The sequence below is a fragment of the Vipera berus genome (genome assembly GCF_964194415.1).
Source record: "Vipera berus genome assembly, chromosome: 5".
In the NCBI taxonomy this organism is placed as follows: Eukaryota; Metazoa; Chordata; class Lepidosauria; order Squamata; family Viperidae; genus Vipera; species Vipera berus.
In genome coordinates this window covers 6,483,246-6,510,985 of record NC_138207.1, presented here as the reverse complement: position 1 = coordinate 6,510,985, position 27,740 = coordinate 6,483,246, and the positions used below count along the sequence as shown (strand labels likewise).

The 27,740-nt window shown below is 39.6% G+C and overlaps 1 protein-coding gene across 1 annotated transcript in view; it reads left to right on the top strand.

Annotated features, from left to right (window-relative positions):
- Positions 1 to 10,279: 10,279 nt before the first annotated feature.
- Positions 10,280 to 27,740, top strand: part of LOC308668896 (cytochrome P450 2J5-like) — a gene marked incomplete at its 5' end in the record, with an annotated part of 57,655 nt that continues 40,194 nt past the window's right edge. Inside the window, 2 exons of the mRNA XM_081329163.1 lie at positions 10,280 to 10,447; positions 11,919 to 12,081. Coding sequence (XP_081185289.1) covers positions 10,280 to 10,447; positions 11,919 to 12,081 — 331 coding nt within the window. The remainder of the gene's footprint in view (positions 10,448 to 11,918; positions 12,082 to 27,740) is intronic.

Genomic DNA, 27,740 nt, shown 5'->3' with positions numbered 1-27,740 from the left:
TTTTACAGCCTCTTTTTTTTTGATCCTCACTTGTGGATCTGAAGATGTTTGTATCCTTTTGTCTGATGCTTTTCCCCCCCTGTTTTATATACTCCATTGATGGGAAACAAATAGCAACATGATGCTGATGCTCTGCCTCATTCGTGATGGAACTTTGTCAAGAAGATATTATCACACTAACTCAGGTTAATGAGGTTGCCTCTGACCATGTCCCACAAATATTACAGAGGTAGAGATTATTTTTTTAAGTCAAGGTTTGTGTAATCCATTTTGTCCCAAACATTATAGTATGCCAGAATAATTTTAAAAGCATAGTATACCCCATGGCCCAAGAGATAATATCTACTCCAGGATTATATATCATATATATCCTTGCATTTCCAGCTTTAGGACATTATCATACCTCAATTTTGCTTAGAAATAAGGGAATGTCTTCATGAAGGCTTCATACAGTTCATGACCATTTCTGGTGCTGTGCACCCTTTTGTAACTAAACTAAGTGTAATCATTGTGCTAATAAGGAGGGCTGTTGTAATAGATTCTGCAACATCTGTTACTGATTGAATGATGCCCTTAATCCAAGCATCTAATTATAGGTAGAAAGCTATAAGTGTTTATAAATACCTATGTAAAAAAGATGTCATCAATCAGCTGCCTAACCCATCAGCACATCTGATATGATACATGCTAAAGTTTTAGCAGGGACAATTTACCTAACTCTAAAGTAACATTAAACCCAATAGAGACCACATGGCTTGAGTAGGACCGAGCCATCCTTTCTGATATTTTGTTTTGCTTTATGGTCCAATATTGTTATTGTTCTTTTTATTCCTTATAACTATATTACTGATTGCCATGATGTATCTCATTCTGAGCACAGTCTGAATCTTTCAAAGTTTTTTTGAAGCTCACATCTGCCCTTGTTCCTGAGCTCCAGGTGTTTTCTTTTTCTCCTTGGGAACACAGCAGAACTCAGAATGACTCATGTTTCACTTGGTTCCTAGAGTCATTCCATAATTATCCTTTCATAGGACCATCTTTATGGTAATTGGGTGCCAGGCCATAAGGATAGGGATCCCCCAGTTCTCTCCTTGAATGACCTCCTTGCTTGTTGTTAATTTACTTATTTACTCAATGTATAAATTATCTCATTCAGAGTCATGGAGTTACAATGTATTGAGTACTACAGTATTGTAGGCTGAGTCTGCCCACTGCCAGCAGTTCAATCCTGAGTGGCTCAAGGTTGACTCAGCCGTCCATCCTTCTGAGGTTGATAAAATGAGAAGCCAGATTATTGGGGCCAATATGCTGACTCGGTGAACTGCTTAGACAGGGCTATACAGTACTGTGAAGTGGTACATAGGTCTCAGTGATAATGCTATTGCTAATTCAACAAAGTGACTCTAGGTGATATGCAATACTTGACTTTCTTTCCCTAACTGCTTTTGCCCTTACCCCAGTCCTTGCCATTCATTTAAAAATTTCCCTCCTATTTACAGTAAATGAAAAATGATCAGAGGTATGTGAATTAATGGGCTAATGTATTGTTAATAAAATACCAACACTAATTTGACAGAGCATCAAAAGATGGGCTGCTATTAATGTGCAATCAGCAGAGTACAGCCATCAGGAAGAAAAGCTGAAGCATCAGATAAAAGAAAACTGGGACAGGAATCACTATGTGATGAGAAAAGAAAGAGGAAAATTTGGAATACCTGAATCCTTCAAACTAGGTTGCCCTACATAAATCTCCTAATAGTGTTAACATGGCTCATTGGAATACCAAAAAGAGAGACGGTGTTATCCTTAGCTCCACATCTCTGCTGTCAGCTTCTTCTAATAGGCCCAAAGGGAGCAGAATGGCTACCCTCTAAAAGGGGAAGTAGGAGAGTTGTGCTGACGTTTAAATGCTCTACAATACCTACTTTGCTGCTTAAAATAAAATCATTTCTGGGTACAGAAATATTCCCACTAGATGTGTTTCATGATAATTAAATATGGTCACTTTTTCATCCTTCTAAATAAGCTGAAGATCTCCCTCTAGGCTTTGGGATTGATAAGTTGTCTACCACAAAGAGCCTTGAGAATTTGGCCTTGACTCAAGTCATGTGCTAACAAAAAGGTTTCCAATAAATTTCTAAAAGCAGCTCATTCATTTATTTGGAGCCCCACCAAATAGTGAGCTAGATGAAATTAATGTATTTACAATGGGCATTGTTAACAACTCATACAGCAGCAGAACCTCTGACTGAATTAGTGGGAACATCTCACCCCCCAAAAGGGCTGCATGAACAATGATATCAATTTACAAAAATCTCTGATACACTTTGACTTAAATGAGGATTTTCAACAGAAGAGCAACCAGAAGGAAGACAATCTGGCAATTTTAAAAGATGAAGAAACGTTGATCTTGCACCATTAAAAACAACAACTGCATTTCCCCTGATGCCATGGTTTTACCAAAGGGACTGCTGGGTAACTAAACCCCACTCCAGAAGAAAATTCACAAAAGTTTGGTAATTTCACAAGGAAATTTGTTGCAATGTTTCCTCTAAGGGAAGACAGTATGGTAGAGAATTGCATCGACCAGGGATGCTGCTTTGGCAAATAGGCTTCAAGGAAAAGCAAAATCACCAATCGGTGTGTATACTTAAAAATGTCAGGTTCCCTAGATCTCACATCAGCTGATGATTGACAGAATGGGATACATAACAACCCACCACTAAAATGCTCCTTTTTAGGACTTCCAGTTTGCCATCACGGCCGCTGTGGCTGCTGGAAGGTGAGCTTCGCCTTCCGCGTTTGGTTTCGCTCTGCTGGGGGACCCAGGAAAGGGTCGAGAGTTGCCCCGTAGGGGCGACAAGCAATAAGGGGATCGTTGCTTGAATGCAGCAGGGCAGTAGCCCTTCTGCTCAATCTGGGGCAGCCGTCCAAACCGGTGGACAAAAGACCGGCCATAGAAATAGGACTTCCACTTTGCCATCATGGCTGCTGTGGATGCTGGAAGGCGAGCTCCGTCTTCTGCCCCTCTCCACAAGGCACACCTGGAGACTGAGACTTGAGGAGACACTGTGGAGAGGGGCATTTGTCGGGAACAAACGCTGAATGCTTGGAGTTTTGTGTGCCCTTGCTCATCTTGGAAACAACTCTCTGATTTCTTGTTCTGTGTTGTGAATTCTGCTTGGATTTAGGGTTGGATCTAATTTTAACATAGTTTAGGGTTGGATCTAATTTTAACATAGTTTTAATCATTGTATTATGTTGGGCATGATTATTTAATTCTTTTAACTTCTTTTAACTTTTGTATTTATATTCTGATATTTATTGCCCTGTACACCGCCCTGAGTCCTTCGGGAGAAGGGCGGTATAAAAATTTAATAAATAATAATAATAAACTCTGACCATTGGACTGGCTGATAAACTTGATTTGGTGTTCAAAGACCTCAGATTGGATTTTGGCTTCATTTCTGAAACTGCTCAGGCAAGCTTGTATTTCCACAGCCTCATTATATTTTGGATGTATGTTTCTTTCCTTGTTATCTAAATGACCTTGAGTAAGTTACTCTTCTAATCTAACTGTTGGAGTCACTGAAGCAGTAGGCATGAGCTTAAATGGACTCCAGAAGATGGTAGAGGACAGGAACATTGTCCATAGGGTCGCGATGGGTCGGACACGACTTCGCAGCTAACAACAATAAATCTAACTGTGAGTCAAAAGCTGAAGGAGGATGGCTTGTTCCATACACACACTTTCCCTGCCTGAAGAGTTAAAAACGTATGAAACTACTTGCAGCCAGAGGCTGCTGAAGGTGTGTGTCTGTGTTACTTTGTTCTGCAGCTTGCCAGAAACATGGGAGCATTTGGGGAAAATAAAGGGCGGTTTGATTGTTTTGCCTCTGTGCCATGCCCTGAGTCATCACAGGTAATCTTTAAATTACAACCATTCATTTAGTGATCATTTGAAGTTAGAATGACACTGAAAAAGACACTTAATGACTGTTTTCACACTTACACACTTACAAGCAATCTCATGGTCATGTTATAAAAATCTGAACACTTGGCAACTGTCATCTATTTATGGATCATGTGATCAGCTTTTGCAAATCTTCTGATAAGCAAAGTCAATAGGAAAGCCAGATTTACTTAACAACTGTGTAATTTAACAACTGCAGTGATTCACTTAACAATAGTGGCAAGAAAGATCATAAAGTGGGGCAAAACCTACTTAACAACTTTCTTGCTTAGCTGTGGACTACCTGTATTAATGATATTCTCTAAAGCACCTGAAGGCAAGACAGGAAGCAATGGGTGGAAATTAACCAAAGAGAGAAGCAACCTAGAACTAAGGAGAAACTTCCTGACTGTGAATGCTCCAACACTGGAAGTCTTTAAGAAGACTTAAGAAGAGAGTGGACAGCCATTTGTCCGAAATGATATAGAGTTTCAGGTAGACAAAAATGCCAAATCCAGTCTGAACATCTGGCTGACTGTGCAATGAATAACAACAACAACAATAATAATAATTAATAATAATAATAATAATAATAATAATAATAATAATAATAATAATAATAATAATAATAATAATAATAATAAAGTTGGAAGGGACCCTGGAGGTCATCTACTCCAACCCCCTGCTAAGGCAGGAAACCCTATACCATTTCAGACAAATGGCTGTCCAGTCTCTTCTTAAAAACTTCCAGTGTTGGAGCATTCACAGCTTCTGGAGGCAGGTTGTTCCACTTTTCTCCATCACATAGTGATTAGGGCAAAATGGGACAACTTGCCGTGGCCAGGCTCACCACAAGACAACTGTCTGCAGGACAATTCAACAGTTCAATTTAATTACTTACAATAATGAAATAATTATATTAATTTATGTCATTCACGTTTCATTTTGTCCCTCCTCTTACATCTTTTCTTTAATAATAATATTTCACCCTTTATTTTATATTACTATAAATAATATCCACATACTCCTGATCCAGCAGTATGTGGATCGAGAACTACCAGAAGTACAGGCAGGATTTCGAAGAGGCAGAGGAACTAGAGATCAAAATGCTAACATACGCTGGATCATGGAGAAAGCTAGAGAGTTCCAGAAAAACATCTACTTCTGCTTCATTGACTATGCTAAAGCCTTTGATTGTGTGGATCATAACAAACTGTGGCAAGTCCTTAAAGAGATGGGAGTACCAGAACATCTTATTTGTCTCTTGAGAAACCTATATGCGGGCCAAGAAGCAACAGTGAGAACTGGACACGGAACCACTGATTGGTTCAAAATTGGGAAAGGAGTCCGGCAAGGCTGTATACTGTCGCCTTGCCTATTTAACTTATATGCAGAGCACATCATGAGAAAGGCAGGGCTAGATGAATCAAAAGTTGGAATTAAGATTGCTGGAAGAAACATCAACAACCTAAGATATGCAGATGCTACCACTCTAATGGCAGAAAGTGAAGAGGAACTAAAGAGCCTCTTGTTGCGAGTGAAGAAGGAAAGTGCAAAAGTTGGTTTGAAACTTAACATTAAGAAAACCAAGATCATGGCATCCGGCCCTCTCAATTCCTGGCAAATAGATGGGGAAGAAATGGAGGTAGTGACAGATTTTATTTTCCTGGGCTCCAAGATCACTGCAGATGGGGACTGTAGCCAAGAAATTAAAAGACGCTTGCTCCTTGGGAGGAAAGCCATGGCAAATCTAGACAGCAGACTAAAAAGCAGAGACATCACCCTGTCAACAAAAGTGCATATAGTCAAGGCTATGGTCTTCCCAGTTGCAATGTATGGCAGTGAAAGTTGGACCATAAGAAAGGCTGAGTGCCAAAGAATTGAAGCCTTTGAACTATGGTGCTGGAGAAGACTCCTGCGAGTCCCTTGGACTGCAAGGCGATCAAACCGGTCAGTCCTAGAGGAGATCAACCCTGACTGCTCTTTAGAAGGCCAGATCCTGAAGCTAAAACTCAAATACTTTGGCCACCTAATGAGAAGGAAGGACTCACTGGAGAAGAGCCTAATGCTGGGAAAGATTGAGGGCAAGAGAAGAATGGGACAACAGAGAATGAGGTGGCTGGATGGAGTCACTGAAGCAGTAGGTGTGAGCTTAAATGGACTCCAGAAGATGGTAGAGGACAGGAAGGCCTGGAGGAACGTTGTCCATAGGGTCATGATGGATCGGACACAACTTCGCAACTAACAACAACAATAAATAATGTACTGTCCTGTGGTGAGTTGTCCCACAGCAAGTTGACCATGCAAGTTATCCTGTGGCAAGTTGGCCATGGTAAGTTGGGAATCCTCTCTCTTATTGCTGTAACCATTCCTGTTGTTTGCTTTTAGCTGATGCTTTAGATTTTCTTCCTGGTCACTACTCTCTGCTGATAGGAAACTAATAGCAACCCACCTTTTGATGCTCTTTCAAATCAGTGCTGGAATTTTCTTCAGAAGATATTGGCCCATTAATCCACATACCTCTGATCATGTTTCACTTACTCTAAATAGGAGCGGAAGGGACTTTTTTGTTTTTTAATCTATGGCAAGAACTGGCATAGGGGCAAAAGCAGTTAGGGAAAGAAAGTCACGTATTGCATATCACCAAGTATCACTTTGGTAAATGGGACAATTTATACTTTTAGTGAACAAGCAAATTAATAACAACCAAGAAGGTAATTAAGGAAAATAACTGGGGATTTTTATCCTTGTGACATGGGTCTAGCACACAATTACCAATTTCCCAATTAAAGGTCTTATGAAGGGATAATTGTGGAATGACTGTAGGAACCAAGTGAAACCTCAATCAGTCTTAGAGTTCTGCTTTGTACCCAAGGAGAAAAAGAAAACATCTGGAGCTTAAAAACAAGGGCAGATGTGAGCTTCAAAAAAAAATCTCCAAAAGTTCACCTTTCAGGCTGTGCTCAGAATGAGATACATGATGTACATCATGGCAACCAATAATTTAGTTGTAAGGAGTAAAAAGAATAATAAAAATATTGGACCATAAGACAAAACACAATATCACAAAGGATGGCTAGGTCCTACTCAAGCCATCCTTGAGTAGGTTTAATAACTCAAATGAATAGAATAGAATAGAACAGAACAGAACAGAACAGAACAGAACAGAACAGAACAGAACAGAACAGAACAGAACAGAACAGAACAGAACAGAATAGAATAGAATAGAATAGAATAACAGAGTTAGGAGGGAATTTGTAGTGCAACCCCCTGCCCAAGCAGGAGTCCCTACACCATTTCTGACAGGTGGCAGTCCAGTCTTTTCTTGAAAGCCTCTAGCACCAACAGCAGAAGACAGTCTGTTCAATTGGTTGATTGTTCTCATTGTCATTGTCATTCTCCTTATTTACAAATTGAATCTCGCCTTGATCAGAAACTAATAGCAACCCATCCTTTGATGTTCTGTCAAATCAGTGCTGTAATTTTCTTCAGAAGATATTGGCCCATTAACCCACGTACCTCTGATCATGCTTCACTTACTCTAAATAGGAGCGGAAGGGACTTTTTAAAAAATCCATGGCAAGGACTGGCATAGGGGCAAAAGCAGTTAGGGAAAGAAAGTCACGCATTGCTGCCACAAAGAAGAGGGGGTCAAACTATTCTCCAAAGCACCAGAGGACAAGACAACAAACAATGGTTGGAAACTGATCAAAGAGAGAAGCAACCTGGAATTAAGGATAAATTTCCTAACAGTGAGGACAATTAACCAGTGGAACAGTTTGCCTTCAGAAATCATTGGCACTCCACCACTGGAGGTTTTTAAGAAGAGACTAGAGACTTTATTTCCAGATTGAATCTCACCTTGATCAGTTTCCATTCGTTATTCCTTCTCTGGCCTTCAAGTGCTTTGGAAAATAGGTCGACCCCCTCCCCTCTGTGACAGACCCTCAAATATCGGAACCCTGCTGTCATGTCTGCCCTGGTCCTTCTCTTCACTAGACAAGCCATGCCCAGTTCCTGTAACTGTTCTTCATATGTTTTAGCCTCCAGTCCTCTAATCACCTCTGTTGCTCTTTGAACTTTTTCTAGAGTCTCAACATCTTTTTTTATAGTGTGGAGACCAAAACTGGTTGCAGTATTCTAGATATTGTCTTATTAAGGCTTTATAAAGTGGTATTAGTACCTCACGTGATCTTTATTGAATCTCTCTGTGAATGCAACTTAGGATTGCATTGGCTTTTTTGGCTGCCTCGGCACACTGTTGACTCATATTTAATTGATTGTCCAGTAATGCTCCATGACCCATCTCACAGTTACTGCTATTAAGCCAATCTACATGGTTATTTTTGGTTTTTCTTGCCTAAGTGTAAGACTTTACTTTTCTCTACATTGAATTTCATTTTGTTAGATAGGGCCCAGTGTTCAAGTCTGTCAAGATCCTTCTGGATCTTGAGCCTATCATCTAGAGCAGGGGTGTCAAACTGCCGGCCCACGGGCCGGATGCATCGCAATGAAACTGCACCCACCCCATTGCTGGCAATGGGGAAAAAGCTCTGATACGTCGCGCGACATCACGTGACGTCGCAAGTTTGACATGTCTGATCTAGAGCATTGGCTTGTAAGCCGCCCTGAGTCTTCGGAGAAGGGCGGGATATAAATGGAATTAAAATAAATAAAATATTCCTGCCAACTTAGCCTCATTTGCAAATTTGATAAGTTCCACTTCTATTCTCTCATCTAACTCATTTATGAAGATATTGAAAAGTACTGGGCCTAAGATGGAGCCTTGTGGTACCACACTGCTTACTTCCCTCCATGTAGATGTAGTACCATTAAGGAATATTCTTTGAGTGCAATTTGTCAGCCAGTTAAAAATCCATCTAATGGTCTATCCCACTTTTCTTAAGCTTTCCACAAAGTATGTTGTGGTCTACTTCATCTACTTCATCCAAGTATACCACATCACAACATTCCACTGGTCCAAAAATTTAAACACCTGATCAAAGAATAAAATAAGACTGGTTTGGCATGATATGGTTTTAACAAACCCTTGTTGGCTTCTAGTTATAACTTTGTTTGTTTCTAGATGTTCGCAGATGTTTTTTGATTATCTTTTTCAGTATCTTCCCAGATATTGATGTTAGGCTGATTGTTCTATAGTTTCCTAGGTTTGATTTTTTTTTCACCTTTCTGAAGATGGGAACCACATCATCTCTTTTCCAATCCTCTGGTAGTTTCCCAGTGCTCCAAGATTTTTAAAGATATGGTAGAATGGTTCTGAGATGAGTCCCTTCAGGATCCTGTGGTGTAGTCCATCAGGTCATAGTGATTTATGTTCATGAAGATCAGACAGGTGTTCTCTTACTATTTTTGTTTATTTTAACTTTTATTTCTAGTCTGCTTGTTTCTGTTATATATTTGGTGGTTTGGCTATAATTTCTTTTTACATGAAGACCGATGCAAATAATGAGTTAAATAGCTCTGCTTTCTCTCTGCTGCCTGTTACTTTCTTGCTGTCTTCTCTCTTTAGTGGACCAACTGTTTCCTTGATTTTTTTCTTGTAATTTACATGTTGAAAGAACCTTTTAAAATTATCTTTGATTTTTGATACTTCAGACTTGGACAATTGTCACTGCTAAAACTTTAGCATGAATTATTTTCAGATGTGGTCATGGGTTAGGCAGCTGATTGGTGAGATCATTTTTACATAGGTATTTCTAAATACCAGCTGCAGAATCTATTACAACAGCCCTCCTTATTAGCATAGTGGTTACACTTGTTTTAGTTGCAAAAGGCTGTTCGGCACCAGAGATGGTTCTCAAGAGTATGAAGTCTTTATGAAGACCTTCCCTTATTTGTAAGCAAAGTTGAGTGAGATAATGTCCTGATGTTGGGCTTGCAAGGGTATGTATGAGATATAATCCTGGAGTAGATAATACTTCTGTGGTCCAACAAGATTCTCCTTTGTATTCAGATAAATTTCACGGACATGTGATACACTATGATTTTAAAATAATTCTGGCATACTGCAATGTTTGGGATAAAATGGATTACACAGCCCTTGATTTTTTTTTATAAAAAAATCTCTTCCTCTGTTATTTGTGTGGCACATGGTCAGAGGTAACCTCATTAACCTGAATTAATGTGATAATATCTTCTTGACAAAGTTTCATCACTAATGACACTGAGCATCAAAAGACATGTTGCTATTTGTTTCCCCATCAATGGAGCATATAAAATAGGAAGAAGAAAAACATTAGACAAAAGCATACAACCTTCTTCAGATCCACCAGTGAGCATCAAAGAAAAAAACCCAGTAGGACAAGGATGGTGATAGTGACATTTTTGTGTGTTTTGTTGCTTGCTCTGCTGATTCTCCTCTTCCTGAAACAACTCTGGTCCCAAAGACATTTGCCTCCTGGTCCTTTGGTTCTTCCTCTCATTGGGACTGCCTTGGCAAGCGGGATTTTGCTTCGTAAAGATTACTTCCTTAAGGTACTTGATTCTAACCAGTAATACACAAGATAATGCTCAATTGCTTTCTTTATATCAAAATTATAGACAAATCTAGTAAAATAGTCCTGTACAATAAGGAATACATTTCTTCAAGTGCTAGTGAGGACGTTTGATTAGTTATTTTCCTCATCATGCCAAAATACTCAGGTAAGACTTACAGAGCACAAGGTGAAATAATGGGACTGAATTTTTAGAAGGCAGATTCTAGTTCAGTCTTATGAAGAAATGTTTGATAATGGAACCAATTCTACAGAGAGAGGGTGGGTTCCCCTTCATTCAACCGGGAGCTGCATTGGCTCCCGGTTGCCCTCCGGGTGAGATTCAAGGTGCTGGTGATGACCTATAAAGCCCTAAATGGCTTGGGTCCGGGATATCTGAGGGAACACCTGCTGCCGGCATCAAGCTCCCTTCGTCCAGTGCGCTCCCACAGGGAGGGTCTTCTCAGGGTGCCGCCGGTAAGAGACTGCCGGCGGACAACACCCAGGGATAGGGCCTTCTCAGTGGGTGCGCCTGCCCTTTGGAACCAGCTGCCAGTGGAGCTGAGGACTGCCCCCGACCTCCGTTCATTCCGACGGGACCTGAAGACCTGGCTCTTCGAGCTCTCTGGCCCAGGCTGAGAATTCTAATGTTAGCTTTAATCTTAATTTTAACCGGGGTTTTACTTATGCAGGGACGAATATAATTTTTTTTAATCTGTTTTTAACTTTTGTATCTTTGTTTTTTAATTCACCCTGTAAACCGCCCTGAGTCCTTCGGGAAAGGGCGGTATATAAATGTGATAATAATAAAATAAAATAAAATAAAATAATAAAATAAAATAAAATAAAATAAAATAAAATAAAATAAAATAAAATAAAATAAAATAATAAAATAAAATAAAATAAAATAAAATAATAAAATAAAATAAAATAATAAAATAAAATAAAATAAAATAAAATAAAATAAAATAAAATAAAATAAAATAAAATAAAATAAAATAAAATAATAAAATAAAATAAAATAAATTTTGTTTAAGATGCTTTATTCTATATTCTTGAGGTGGACAATAGGTGGACATTTACAGCCTAAAAATAGCCCTTTCTAATTCTGCAATTCCATAATAATTTCAAAAGTTTTCTGGATCTGAGTTCTAGACTAACATTTACTTCCATTATCTACAGTAAGAAGACCATCTCTCATCTGATACAAGGGGGAATGAGCAAGCAATTAGGAGATGGTCGATTTCAGGTAGAAACATAGAGAAAGGACCATCCCAGGAAAATAAACAAAGCTCAAGAATAAAAGTTCTTGGCAGGAATCTTAGAGAAAATAAGTTTCTAAGGAGTAGATAATTTCATATGGTGAAAGATCTTAGAATTAAGAATTTAGGAAAGAGTGTAAATGGCTCATTAACTATAAATAATCTGTTTTATTTGATTGTAACATTTCTCAACTTTGATTCACTTGGCAGCCTGCAAAACGATATGGAAATATATACTCCTTGTGGCTTGGACATCACCTTGTAGTAGTGCTGTCTGGATTCAAAGCTGTGAAAGAAGGAATGAACAGCTTCCCAGAAGAATTCTCTGATCGACCACAGAATGCATTCTTGAGTGCTTTTGGGAAAGGAAGGGGTAAGCGCAAGTAGTGAGAAATTGTACTTATAACTAAATAAGTACCACACTATTACAATTTGGGTTGATACCATGCATAGCATGGGAGGGGGGAAGTAAGGGATGGTTAAAAAAATGACAATGGAATGAGATAAGCAAAAGAAATATTGCTATAATCCACTTTATACCAAATTATTATTTATCGTCATTGCATTCTATCTGGTTCATTACATTCATACATTCTTAGACATTACTTCTTTTTCACTAAACAGTCAACTCTGTTTTATGAGGCTCTGAACATCCCCGTTCAACTAAAACTTTCTCAGTCTTCCTTTATCTCTTTAGTCCTTTCTCTCGGAGTCATCTTTAAATTTTGCCACTTTCTTCAAATTTTGCCAATTTGATTTTAACCAATTCTCTGTATGGGACCAAGCCACCTAAAACCACTGCTTTCATATTTGCTAGCCATATATATATAATTATAAGCTTTCAGTACTTTCCATGTACAAGAATTAGATTTAATTGGGATCTATTCTAAGCTAATAAAATTTCTAAAATTGGAATAAAATCAGCAGGTTTAAGGATCTTACCTGAAATCAAGATTACAATTTAAATATCCACATAAAATACCAATATATATATGACAAAGAAAAAAGAGAAGAAAACAATTAAAAAAAATAAGCCAACAGAAGTTCTTGATGCACCTTACTCGAGCAGGAAGCGAGCAAGTCAGTGCAGGTTTTTATGAATACATCCAACATAGAAATTTTCATGACAAATTGAATTATAAATTTGATTATCCCAAAGGTGCTTTTTCACCTTTGAGTTTCCTTACCGACATTTCATTTTCATCCAAGAAGCTTCTTCAGTTCTGACTGAATGGTAGAGGATGGGAGGATTTATATTTTTATTCCTTTCTGTTATCTGGTTGCTAAATCCTTCTATCCTGAAATTATCACTGTGGTATTGTATAGTTGGAGGGAAGGGGGGTATTTCTAAAATGAAAATTAGTTCACTTCCTAGAATTCTTAATCTGTTATCCTGTGTCTTTTTAAAGAAAGTAGAAGAATGTATTTCTAATACTGAGGGTGAAGGTGCAGAGAAGAGCAACAAAGATGATAAAGGGTCTGGAGGCTAAATTGTACAACAATAGGTATGTCTAGCCTATTTGAGGAGAAAGATTGGTGGGCATGATAGCTGACTTCCAGTACTTGAGTGGCTGTCACAAAGAAGAGGGGATTAATTTATTCTCTAGGTCACCAGAGGGCAGGACCAGAAGTAATGGGTGAAACTCATCCAACAGATACAACCTAGAAATAAGGATACATATTCTGACAATGACAGCAAATAATTAATAGAATAGCTTGCCTCCTGGGATTGTGAGTGCTCCATTACTGGAGATTTTCAAGAACAAACTGTAAAACCATTTGCCTATACTAGAAGAGCTCCATGGTCTCTTCCAGCTGTGATTCTATGATTCATAGCTTGTTTTGCCTGCTCCCTTACAGCACACTATCTACCTAACAAAACCACCAGGAGTAAACAAGGATCAGAAAACTGATTGTTGGAGATTAAAGAAAAGTCTTTAAGGCTTAAAACAATCTGGTTTTGAGTGGAATAAGTGTATTGTTAATGAATTGGTTGTGATCGGCTTTGTAGCCAGTATCGCTGATCCGTGTTTGTTTAGGAAGGAAAGGGACGGTGTAATGTCTTTATTATTGCTTTTTACTTATGACATAGCAATAATTACGAAGACTGAGCAAGAAGCACTGAACATTGTTGCTAGCTTACAAAAGAAATTCAGAATCAGGAACCTAGGAGAGATCAATAACTATTTGGGTCTGGATATTGTGAAGTCCGATAAAGGTTATAAGATTTCACAGGCTAGCAAGATAAGTCAATTATTGAAGAGATACAACATGGAGCTCTGTAAGCCAGCAAAAACTCCAATGTCTCAGGACTTTAAAAACACTGATTTGAAAGTCCTGTCTTTGACAAAAAAGTGTATCAATCATTAATTGGTAGTCTACCATATCTGAGCAACTGGTCAAGACCAGACATTTCGTATAGTGTAAACCAATTAGCAAGATACAATGTTGCACCGACTGGTAGACACTGGCAAGCGGTAAAACGAGTATTGAGATACTTAAAACAGACCATACACTACTCGTTGTATCTGGAACCCAATTGTGATTTGGTTCTCACATCTTATGCAGATGCAAGTTTTGCTTCTGATGCAAGCACTCGAAAATCAATCTCAGGTTTCGTTATAATGCTAGGTGATTCGATCATAGGGTGGAAATCCATTAGACAGAAACACATTAGCCTCTTCCGGGTGGCAAGGCGTCGCTGGAGGCAGCCATTCTTAGGCTGCCAGCACCGCGGCTCCGTAGAGCCGCCGAAAACAGCGCAAATCAGCTGTTTCGGCGGCTCGGAAGCCCCCTCCTCGGGAGAAGAGGAGGGGTGAGCGCCCAGGTAGGGGTAGAGCTCTCCGGGGCCGCCAGAGCTAATAGTTTTGGTGGCTGAAGGATTGAGCCCCCCTGAAGCCTGGGTATGCTCCGGACTGCGGGGCGCCTCTGCTCCGGGCTTTTTGGAGCAGAGCAGGGCGTCTGCAACCATCCCTGCCAGCAAGAGAGAACCTTCGAGAACCGGGATGCAGGCAGAGCGATACAGGAGATTTAGGTGAAAGGGAGTTTATGATCTTTAACTCAATGGACTTTGTGGAGTTTGAAAGTGAAAGTGCGTAGCAGACAATAGTGGGTGAAAATGGCTACCAAATCCTCTAAAGCTCTTAGAAGCACGGGGTTTTTTCTGGTGCAGCAGTTTTCGTTACAAGCTTTATTGCCCCCTGCACCTGCACCTGCACCAACTCTTACAGTTAAAGATTTGCAGAATGTGATGCAAGATATTATGGAAAAGCAATCGCAACAATTAGCTGAGATTATGGATGAAAAGCTGGATGAGAAGTTAACAGAAAAACTAGCTGAGATTATGGATGAAAAGCTGGATGAGAAGCTAACAGAAATAAGGGCAGACATCTTATTTGCATTTCAAGGCATGGCTATATGTATTGAGCGTTTGGATGAAAGAGTGGAAGATCTCAGCCAAAATAATATCAGATTAGATGTAAAAATGACAGAAACTGAAAATGTGGTGGAGAAAATTGATAGTGATTTGACCTTGGTACAGTATCATGAGATGGAGTTTGCTGTGAGAATTAGAGGCTTAAAAGAGGATCCTAAAGAAAATTTGAAGAAAATAGTTTCTGAGGCTCTGGAAGGGGTGCTGGGGTGACCAGCAGATGAAATTATGGAAGATATAGACAAAATTTTTCGTGTTAATTCGTGGATTGCAAGACAAAGGAAATTACCCAGAGATGTGGTGGCTTACTTTACAAAGAGAGCGATTAGAAATGAGGTTATTCAAGCCTCTTACAATACTAAATTTGTAATTGCTGAGCAAGAAGTTTTGATTTTAAAAGAGATCCCTCCAAGAATCTTAAGGAGAAGGAAGGAATTTGCTTTTTTGGCGCAAGAATTAAGACGACGTGATATTAAGTTTAGATGGGAGATACCAGTGGGTATGGTGGTGATGTATAAAGGAATGAGACATCGTCTTACTACAGTGTTGCAGGCACGTGATTTTTATAGTAATGTTTTAAAAGCAGCCCCCATACCACTTTTGGAATCTACAAAGAAGAATGGTGAGGGAGAGTCTCAATGACGCAGAGAGAATTTACAAGGTGCTGCCGGAACAATGCAGACAGATGAGAAAGTTACAGGAGTGGATCAAATTTCAGTATCATTGGAGGAGGTTAGAAACCAGAGGATGACGTGCACTGCTTTTAGACGAATGAGACGAGCCTGAAGATTTAGTTGTAGAACTGAAGGAGATAATAATGCAATAAGGGAAAGTTTCTGGGTTTAAGGTTAATATATAAAAAACTAAAATGTTGTTTAAGAATATGATAGTATCATAAAAGGTTGTTCTATAAGAGCTAACGGGATTTGAAGTTGTTAAAAGGGTTAAATATTTGGGGATATATTTGTCACCCTTAAATGTAAAGTTATATAAAAATAATTATGTTTTGTAATACTTTATGTTGCTTTAATTTAAAAATAATTATGAAAAGTTAACTGGGTAGAATTGCAGTAGTGAAAATGATTGTTTCGCTGAAATTTTGAAGGTCATGATTTAACTGAAGGAGATAATAATGCAATAAGGGAAAGTTTCTGGATTTAAGGTTAACATACAAAAATTAAAATGTTGTTTAAGAATATGATAGTATCATAAAAGGTTGTTCTATAAGAGCTAACGGGATTTGAAGTTGTTAAAAGGGTTAAATATTTGGGGATATATTTGTCACCCTTAAATGTAAAGTTATATAAAAATAATTATGTTTTGTAATACTTTATGTTGCTTTAATTCAAAAATAATTATGAAAAGTTAACTGGGTAGAATTGTAGTAGTGAAAATGAATGTTTTGTTGAAATTTTGAAGGTCATGATTTGTTATCTGGTTGATATGTATATTTATTGTGTGATAAGAAGGTGGATAATGTGTTTAAGGTATATATTTTAAGACATGCTCTGTTGCGAGTTTGCAAATAGTATAGACATAAGTTAATTTGTAAGATACTTATATGGGCAATAATGAAACATGCAATAGAAAATATAATTATGATGTGATTACATATAAGGAAATTTTAAGTTTGGAAAGGAATGTATGGCATTTGAAGTTGTATAATATTTTCAGAGAAGGAAAGATTGTATAAACCTGGTGCTAGTATGGAAAACTACAGGCCAGGTGGTAAGAAGATCAGAAAATTGGTTTTTTAACGATTGATGTAAATTTGGTAAAGTAAATTAGAGATCGTTTTGTCTGTAATTGTTTTTATTGGGCATTATTATTGATATTACTGTTGTGGATATTAAGCTGTTGTTGAATTTAATTACGGCAGTAAGACTTTTAGTAGGGCAATATGGGAAGAAGGAAGAACTGCCGACTATAGAAGAATGGACTGTAAAAGTTTCCAACCTGGCGGAAAAGGCAAAGATCTCAGCGTACTTGAAAGACTACTTGCAACAGAGATATGAATAATTATTGATGTGATATTTATACTGCTTGTAGTTATTTTATAAGAGTTAAAGCGCGATAGATTTAATAGTTTATGGTTGTTTGCATAAGGTAGATTATGATTGTTTGTATTTTTATACCCTGTATTTAGCTCTGGGAAGTCAGGGAGGGGGGAGGGGGAAGGGAGGGAGGTGTGGGAGAGGGCTGGGGGGGAGGGGGAGGGAGGGAGGTGTTGGGGAGGGTTGGGAAGAGGGGAGGGGGTTGGGAGGGGTTTTGTTTTGTTTTGTTTAAAATAAAATGTATTGTAAAACTTTTAATAAAAAAAAGAAGCACATTAGCCTGTCTACAATGGAAGCCAAGTTTTCTTGTTTATCATTTTTATGTACTGAATTACTGGTTTATAAACAGATATTACTGGACATGGGACTAACTGTTAATAGTCCATTTCTTGTGTATGAGGATAACCAGGCTGCGATTAAGATGGCAACCAATGCTGCCATCAGGACAAGGTCTAAACATACCAATTTATGTTACCTAAATGTTAGACAATGTATTAAGGACAAACTGATACAGTTGGAATACTGCACAACTGATATTAATATCGCAGACCATTTCACCAAAGCTCAGGGTGCTGTTAAGCACAAAGCCAGTTGTGAAACTTATGGCCTCAGATTGTAAGAAGCAATATATTGTCCTACCCAAAGGGGAGAATGTTAGGCATATGATTAAGCCTACCTGGTTGGGTTGGAAATATATAAGCCATGATGTATGATATCACTTTAAATGTGATGATTGGCCAAGGTTGTGTTTGCCTCCCAACGGCCATAAGAGGGAGCTAGGGACGTAGTTTCTCTCTCTCTGCTCTCTCTGTTTTTTCACTGTTAGTTACTCTGTTACTGCTATTGTTGGTTTGCTACTGTGTTAAACCTGAACAGCTGTGTTTTGACCTTTGGACCGGTAAGAAGACTTTGTATTTGGAATACTCCTTGGACTGTTACTATTGTTTATCTGTTCTTTACACGTGTATGACCTGGACTGTTTATTTTTTTTTTTATTGAAAAGTTTTAACATACAATTTTTCCCTTATAAAATCCCCCCTCCCCCACCCTTCTCCCTTCCCCCCTTCCTCCCCCCCTCCCCCCCTCCCCCCCGACTTCCCAGAGCTAAATACAAGGTATATATAAAAAAAAACAATCATAAACAACCATATACTAACAACCATAAACTCTAAAATCTATCACTCTCTAGCTTATATAGGATAAAACAAACCTTAGTAATATTAAATATATATATAAAAAAACTAATATAGAAAAAGAAACAAAGAAAGAAGCCTTATTCAAATATAAAACTTCTTAACCCTATACTTATTCTGGATAAACTCAAACCATTCTCTCCCTTCCATAATATAGCGTTCCTGCAAGTAATCTTGCAAATAGGCCGAAATCTTCGCCATTTCAACCAAGTCGGAAACCTCTAAAGCCCACTCTTCTATGGTCGGCAGTTCCTCTTTCCAGTACTAACCTATCAAAAGTCTTGCTGCCGTAATTAAATTCAACATCAACTTAGTACAGTATGTTCCACCAGACTTTTATCCAAAAAGCCTTAACCTTTTTACAAGTCCACCATATATGAAAATATATTACGTCTTCATCACCGCACCTCCAACATTTAGGCTAATGATTCAGATACATACTTAGCTTTTTAAAATCTAAATACCATCTATAAAACATTTTGTAAAAATTCTCTCTTAGATTTCAAACTTGTTTAAATTTTACATTCCTCACCCAAATCTTTTCCCACCTCCCACTACTTGGCTGTAAGTACGTTGTGAAAGTTCCATAGACTTCTGCTGTTCTTGTTCTTTTATCTTTTTTGATCGTTTTAAAGCAGCACGCGTCACCCTCTGTTCTCTGGGATCATCCAAAGGTGTTATAACTTGATCTCCTCCAGCACCATTCTCCTCTGTCTGTCCATCTTCAGCCTCTTGATGTTCTCCTTCTCCAGATCCCTTTGCAGCTTCCAGAAGTGTTAATGGGGTTGCTTTTAAAACATTATTGTAAAAATCACGCGCTTGCATCACAGTAACCAGACGGTACCTTTTACCTTCATGCATCACCATCAACCCAGCTGGGATCTCCCATCTGAACCTTATATCTCGTTGCTTGAGCTCTTGCACAAGAAATGTAAAATCCTTCCTTCTCCTTAAAATCTTTGGAGGAATTTCTTTTAGAACCAGAACTTCTTGATCAGCAATCACGACTTTAGTATCATAGGCAGCTTGTATAACTTCATCTCTAATTTCCCTTTTTGCAAAATAAACCACCACATCTCTAGGCAACTTTCTCTGTCTAGCAATCCATGAATTCACACGAAACACTTTATCCATGCCTCCTTTTATTTCGGATGCTGGCTGATTCAATACCACTTCAAGAGCCTCAGAAACCAGCTGCTTTAGATCTTCCTTAATATACTCCTTTAAACCTCTGATTCTAATGGCAAACTGCATCTGGAAATATTGAGCAAGACTCAATTCTCTATCCATTTTATCTCTTAAATCTTCATTCTCCAGTACTTTTGCTTCTAATATGGCATTCTTTTGAGTCAAATCTTCCACTTTTTCATCCAAATCTTCCACACATTCAGCCACTTTATACACTGAAGACAAAATGTCTACCTTCATCACCCTGAACTTCTGTTCCATCCTCTCCTCCATTCTCTCCTCCAACTTCTTCAATTTCTCCTCCATCTGTGCAAATTTATCACCAATTGATTGATTAATTGATTCCAAAAGTACCTGGGCATGTTTATCCAAAGCATCTCGTAAATCCTTCGGTGTCAATACATCAGGAGGGTGCAACGCCTGTAATGAGGATTGTTGCACCGGAGAAGATCCACCACTCCGAAGAGTTTTAGGGGGAGGTTTAGCCGCCATCTTTAACTTTCAATTGTGACGCACTTTCACTTAAAGTTTAAAAAAGTCCATCAAGCTTGAGAGTAAAATAAAATAATCCTCTTCACCTTTTCCTCTTGTACCGCTCTGCCTGCTCCTTTTAATCCATAGTCCTTCCTTCAGGCAGGGGTGGTCGCAGACGCCTGGCTCTGCTCCATGAAATCAGGAGCAGAGGCGCTGGCCAGCTGGGAGCGACCCAGGCTACGGGGAAGTTCGATCCTTCAGCCACCCAAGCTGCAAGCTCAGGCGGCCCCGGAGAACTCGACCCCTACCTGGGGCCTCACCCCCTCCTCTTCTCCCGAGGAGGGGGCTTCAAATTCGCCCGAACAGCTGATCGGCGCTGTTTCGGGCGAAAATCACTCAGCTGAGCCGCGGGCAGCCCGGGAAGGCTGTCTCCGGCGCCGCGCAGCCACCGGAAGTCTCCTGGACTGTTTATTTTTGACTGTGCTTTGTATTACACCACAAAACCTCAGTGTATCTGTGTGGTTACTGTGTGAAATTTATTTATTTATTTATTTATTTATTTATTTATTTATTTATTTATTTATTTAAATTTCTATACCGCCCTTCTCCCAAAGGACTCAGGGCGGTGTACAGGGCAATAAAATGTAACATACAAAAGTTAAAAGAGAATTAAAGTTAATTAGCCCTAACAATAAATAATTCAAATAAACACAAACCCTTAGTCCAGGCCGGCCTGTTCAAACAACCAAGTCTTCAGGTCACGGCAGAAAGAGCGAAGGTCGGGAGCCATCTGGAGCTCAACAAGCAGTTGGTTCCAAAGGGCTGGCGCGCCCACAAAGAATGCTCTCCCCCTGGGGGCTGCCAGGCGGCAATCCCTGACCAACAGCACCCTGAGGAGGCCCTCTCTGTGGGAGCACACAGGACGAAGGGAAGTTGACGCCGGCAGCAGGTGCTCCCGTAGGTAGTCCGGACCCATGCCATTTAGGGCTTTATAGGTCATCACCAGCACCTTGAATCTCACCCGGAGGGCAACTTTGCTGCTCTCAGTACCCTTTTTTGTCTGTGCAACTTCTTGTTAGCTCAAGGAGACCTCTGCACAATTCCTGACAGATTCATAGCTTGTTTTTCTGTAACTAAAACCACAATTGTATAATTAGTATTTCTCATATTGGTTTTTTCTTTTCTTTTTACCACCCTGTAATCTCTTAAGCTATTTTTATTTGTATTCATGGTAGCTGGGTTGTTCCTTTTACCAACCTGCAGCTCTAGCCTGTTTTAGGAAAATTCATGTCTTCTTAAGTTCAGGGAGACAATTTGCATTTGTTGATGAATTGAAATTTTTTCTGCATTTTCTATGTTGTACTTAATCATTGGCAGAAAAACATAATAGTAACTTGATCATCAGCACTGATGATGTTGCCTAGCCTGCAAGAAAACACTCAAGCTCAGAGGGCACCAAGGATCTCTCATTTCAACCCTGAGCTATATTTTTTTTATTGGTAACTAACATGATTAAGCTTGATGAATTAAAAAAACATTTGCCTCTTTTTTGCTGAGTTTCAATCTTGCAGGAAGAAGATGTAGATGGATTCTGCCACCCACGAGAAGATCCTGTCTCTTGTGCCTATGACATAGATCAGGGGTGTCAAACTCAATTTCATTGAGGGCCGCATCAGCATTGCAGTTGCCCTCAGGGGGCCGGGTGGATATGGCCGGGGTGAGCGTGGCCTACTGGGTAGGCGTGGCTAGAGTGCGAATGGCCTACTGCAGGGGTCAGCAACCTGAAACAGTGAAAGAGCCACTCGGAACTGGTTCCCTCACAAAAGGAAAACCTGGGAGCCGCAAAAAATATGTGCGCATGCACGTACATGCGCACATGCGCAGAACAGGGTTTGACTGAAGAGTGGAGCCAAGGCGAGATATGCACCTACCCTGCATATTTGAATTGATTGGTTGAACTTTTTTAGTCCCACTTTTTTTTGGGGGGACTGCACATGGCAGAGGACCGGGAGCCGCAGGAGACGGCTGAAAGAGCCGCATGCGGCTCCGGAGCCGCGGGTTGCAGAACTGTGGCCTACTGGGTGGGCATGGCCAGCTCTACATCGTTCGCATCAAGGGTGCCTCTGGGGGCCTGGGCAGGAGTGGGACAGATCTGAGGGTCTCTGGCAGAAGGAGGGTCTCTGGGCCAGGGCCAAGGCAGTGGGGGCCGTTCCCTCACTGTTTCCAGGATGGCTTCGCGGGCTGCATGAAAACACTTTGTGGGCCGGATCCGGCCCCCGGGCCTTGTGTTTGACATGTCTAACATAGATTCTCGTACGTGAATGTTTGCATCATCTTAGAACCTTTTAATGTCCATCAGATGAGATAGAGGCTGACAAACATTACATCTGTGGTCACTATACCACGTGTGTCTCCCAGTGACCATGTGACTCCCAAAATGAATAAATATATTTGTAATAAAAGATAACATAGCTGGAATCTTACAAAATGGCAATATTTCAGAAGGATTTAGTATTTCCATCTGAAATCCAGAGAGATATTTCTTATGACCTAGACCTGTTTGTTTGTTTTTTAACTTAAATGTCATCAGGAATCATTTATCATTTAACATGATTAAGCTTGGTGAATTAAAAAAACCCCATTTGCCTCTTTTGCTGGTTAGTTTCAATCTTGTAGGAGGAAGATGTAGATGGATTCTGCCACGCCTGAGAAGATCCTGTCCCTCATGCCTATAACATACGTTCTCATACGTGAATGTTTACATCAGCTTAGAAGCTTTTGATGTCCACCATATAAGATATGTAAGAATCTTACAAAATGGCACTATGTCAGAATAATTTGGTTTTCCCACCTGAAATCCAGATATATATTTCGTATGAAGTAGACCTAACTGGTTTTTTTTTAACATAAATGTCATCAGGAATCATTTATCATTGTCTGCTGATGCCCACAGGAATTATTATTTCCAATGGTCACACCTGGAAACAGCAGCGGCACATTGGCATCACTTCTCTGCGGAAGCTGGGCCTGGGGAAGAAGAGCATTGAGCATCAGATAGAAGACACAGCTCAGACGTTGGTAGAGGTCTTTAGACAAACAAAAGGTATGTAATTTGGGGTAATGGCTCAAGTCTCTGTCTGCAGAAAACTTTTCCACTCTGTGTAATTCAAACAAGAACAGATGTATTTGATTTGATTTTTTTTTACCTTTTGAAACAATTGGCAGAGGTCCCAGTTCTTTCTCTTTATCCCTTACAAGCTCTGTTAAAAATTCGATATAAAATTCCTTCATTTGCAGGACAGCCATTTGACCCTTCATTACCGGTAATAAATGCAGTTTCTAATGTCATATGTGCTTTGAGTTTTGGACATCAGTTTGCTCCTGAAGATGAAAACTTCCAGAAGCTAATTCAAGCCCTTGAAGCTCTTGTGAAATTCACTGGTGGCTTTTTCTACGCAGTGAGTCATGTTTTATATTAAAGCTCCCCCAAACCTATGTTTCTATCTGTAATTTCATGTAATCATGAATGGAATCCATGGAGAAAGCCTTGGAAATCATCTACTGTATTATCATCTCCAGTAGGTGTGTCTGTCTTGAGTCACTCATGACTTCTAGAACTTCTTTTACTGCAAAGAAGCCAACACAGTGTTAAGCTGCATTAACAGAGGGATAGAATCGAGATCAAGTGAAGGGTTAGTATCACTTAATAATGGCTTGGGTATATTATACGTATCCATTTTTGGTGACCATGGTAAAAAAAAAGATCTTGGGACTCTGGATACAGTGCAAAGATGAGCAACTAAGATGATGGGGGAGGGAGGCTAAAACATATGAAAAATGATTGCAGGAATTGAGTCTAGTCTAGTCTAGTAAAAAGTCTAGTCTAGTAAAAAGAAGGAGTAGGGGTGATGTCATGGTTGACTTGTGAATCCAGCTGGTCTAATCACAGCTTAGTTAGTCATGGGTAACCATATTTAAAAGGCTCCTGGAGACAATGAGAGAATGTTATAATAGGTTTACAATAATCAATCTGCCTCTATCATTATTCTTTTCTAGGAGAAATTGGAAACAGCTTTTCTGGAGGACTTTTGAGGCCCGACACCATGTATAGTTTGCCATGTTTCAATGTGCTTGCAATGTTTTTCTTTGGTTATAAAGTGCTGTCTATTATTGTGAGCTGCTGAGAACCTTCTTTTGTTGTAGTGGGAAATAAATGAACAAACTTTTCCTTTTCCACTTCTATTAGATGTATATTGTGTTCCCACAATTAATGAAGTATATCCCGGGCCCTCACAAGGATGCGTTGGCTTCTATAGAGGTGATCATTTCCTTTGCAAAGCAGGAAATAGAGAAACACAAGGAATCCAGCTCTCTGCATGAACCACAAGATTTCACTGATCACTATCTACTTCAGATGGAGAAGGTATGGGTGTCAAGTTTCCGACAGAAGAACTCTGAGGCATTGTTTACCTTAAAAGTCTTTTATTAGAGAGCAATATAACATTGGCGATGCTTGGGAGAAGCTGGAATCTGGATTCCCCTCCCCTAAGCACAATAATATTGAAACACAATTCCCTCCTTTTGTTGCTGTCATTAGGGTTAGGGTTAAGGTAAAGGTAAAGGTTCCCCCGCACGTGCATGCTAGTCGTTTCCGACTCTAGGGGCCGGTGCTCATCTCCGTTTCAAAGCCGAAGAGCCAGCGCTTGTCTGAGGACGTCTCCGTGGTCATGTGGCTGGCATGACTAGACGCCAAAGGCGCACGGAGCGCTGTTACCTTCCCACCGTAGTGGTCCCTATTTTTCTACTTGCATTTTTACGTGCTTTCGAACTGCTAGGTTGGCAGAAGCTGGGACGAGTAACAGACGCTCACTCTGTTACGCAGCACTCGGGATTCGAACTGCCAAACTGCCGACCTTCTGATCGACAAGCTCAGCGTCCTAACCCACTGAGCCACCGTGTCCCTCAGGGTTAGGGTTAGGATTCTCCAATTAGTTTGAAGGGTAAGTTCTCCCTCCTTAGCTTAACCCCCCAGTTCTTTCTTATCCCATCTTATTACATTCAACCTTGAAACTACTCTGCTACTGTTATTATGTCTAACTAATTCCCCGTGCATCCTCCCTTCTTCATCCAACTTTAACTCTAAAAGTGATACACAAGTAGAAATATGAAATAGCTGCTTCTTCATCTTTTGTCAAAGCAAGAACATCTGATGTTACCAGCGTTGACATCAGGTTTATTGTAGTTCAATTCCTGGGAAAGGAATTATTACATTTCTCACTATAAGTAAAGACAAGGCACTATAGGTAGTGGGGTTGTTTCTTTTTCATCTAGCTCCTATTCTGAATTTTGCCCATGTTAATTGAGGTTGCTTCTAAATAAGAGCTATATTGTACCTCTGCAATCTTAAACTCTTATTAGACAAGGGACATGTCATCATCACATGTTTGCCCATCACTTCTTTCCCCTTTTTCTAAAGTAATTCCATTAAGAAGAAAAAGAATTAACAGGCACTCTTGATTAATTCATACTTAAAAGAATACTTTCCCTGTAATGTTCGGTAAAGGACAGATACTTTTACAGCCTTTGACCATCAGTAAAAAAGTAAAACAGTTTGAAACAAGGAAAATAGGTCCTCCTCTCTAATATTTTCATATATTTGATTATTTTTAGAAGCATCTTTTATTGATTTGAAGTTATTTTGCACTGGGTCCCTTTATTTACAATCTGATATCATCAGTCTTGAGTGCCACATTCAAGTCTTCTTAATACTGGTCCTATTAAAGCAGATTTCCACATTTTTATTAATGGTCTGAAGGTTATTCACATTTGACTTTCTATCATGGTATCATTAGCATATAATAGCATCCATGAGTGTCATATTTAAAAGTTTCTGGTTACAGTGTCCATACTGAGTACAAAGAGGAGTGATGAGAGTTTGGACCATTTGTGGATGGGAAAGAAATAGGTCATGTGATACTTGCTCAAATGCTTTTTCTAACTCTGTGACTGACATATTTGTGGTGGTTTGTTTCTCAAATTACTTCTCCATCAATAGGTAGATGGCCTGCATTATGTTAGTTGTCCCACAATTCTTCCCAAAATTGCATTGATTGTTGCAAGATTAAATTTATCTCACAAGAATCTTGCAACCACAATTGAGCCCAAAATTTCTGTTCCTAAGCAAAGCAGTAATAAAGTGAATTTTGCCCCATTTTATGACCTTTCTTGCCAAAGATGTTAAGCAAATCACTGCAATTGTTAAATGAATCATGTGATCATTAAGTAAATCTGGCTTCCCCCATTGACTTTGCTTATCAGAGGCCAGCTGGGAAGGTTACGAGTGGTGATCATATGACCCCAGGACAGTGCAATTAGTACGTGTTTATTCTCTAGACTTGAGATACTGAAGCAAAAATAACTACAGAGAAGGTGGGTAGAATTCATCATAATATTTATTTTCCATTTTTAACATCAGAGTAGGAATGACTCCAACTCTACCTACAATGAAGAGAACCTGGCGAAGTGTATTTTTGATTTTTTTATTGCCGGAACAGAGACAAGCTTGGATACTCTGAAGTGGGCACTGCTCCTCTTGACCAATCATCCCGACATCCAAGGTGAGACAGACTTGGGTAGTAGAACAAGAATCAGTCTCAGGTTTTAAATTACACAGAAATTATTTGAAATCTATTCTCCACAATAATTTTCATTTGTAGATTCTTGCTTCTATAAGGAGGAGTATGAAGTTAGTGGGATTAAAGGAGAGCAAAGAATGTACATACTGAGAGCCTGCCATATGCTAAATAAATAAACAGAGCGCCTTCTTTGAATCCTCAATAAAATGTTCTGTGAGAAACCAAAAACTGGAAATCTGTACAAATCTGAAACATTGAACACTTTGAATGCAGAAATCTACTATGGTTTTCAGATTTGTTACTGGTTTGGGGCCCAAATTACATGATAATTAACAGAAAAAAATAAAAATCGTGGGAAGAGCAGATGTACAGAGCCAGGCTCCCTTCCCTGAAGAGAAGAGATTGGAGAATTGAGTGTTTGTGTGTGCGTGTTTGTGGGGGGGGGTTTCTTTGCTACTCAGAGAACCAAATGAACCCTCAATCTTCTCCTATACTCTACCTTATTCCTGCTCTGCTACTTCCTGGCCTTCTACCTGACTGAAGGTAAACAGACTGAACTAGGATGACATGGCAAAGACAGGGGATGAGTCAGGAGGAAGCCAAAGCTTGTATTTTCACCTTGCCAACCAGTGCAGACCCCTGGAAACAGTTGTGGGGTGGAGGTGGCAGACCCATTCTAGGACCATTGTCTGTAGCATAGAGGGACACAACTAGGATGAGTATAATAAAATTCAATAAACTTAATGGACCCTCCTTCAGACTCCTTTCCAGATGTAAATTGAGAGAAGGGGAGGAGGAGGATAAGCCAGGTCCTGACAGTTTGGGGAAAGAGACAACAGAGGTGCAGAGACAGGTGGATCGGGGAGTGGAGGGCCCAGTCTGACAGAGCAGCCATGGCCAGGACTATCAGATGGGTAGCAGGCTGAGACAGAGCCAAGGTAGCTACAGTTGGGGCAGGTGAGGCTGGAGGATCCAGGCAGGGAATGCGGGCAGTCAGTGAGGATGTGGAAACGGAGTCTGTACTTCCTCCCTATCTAAGGATGCACATGGCGGAG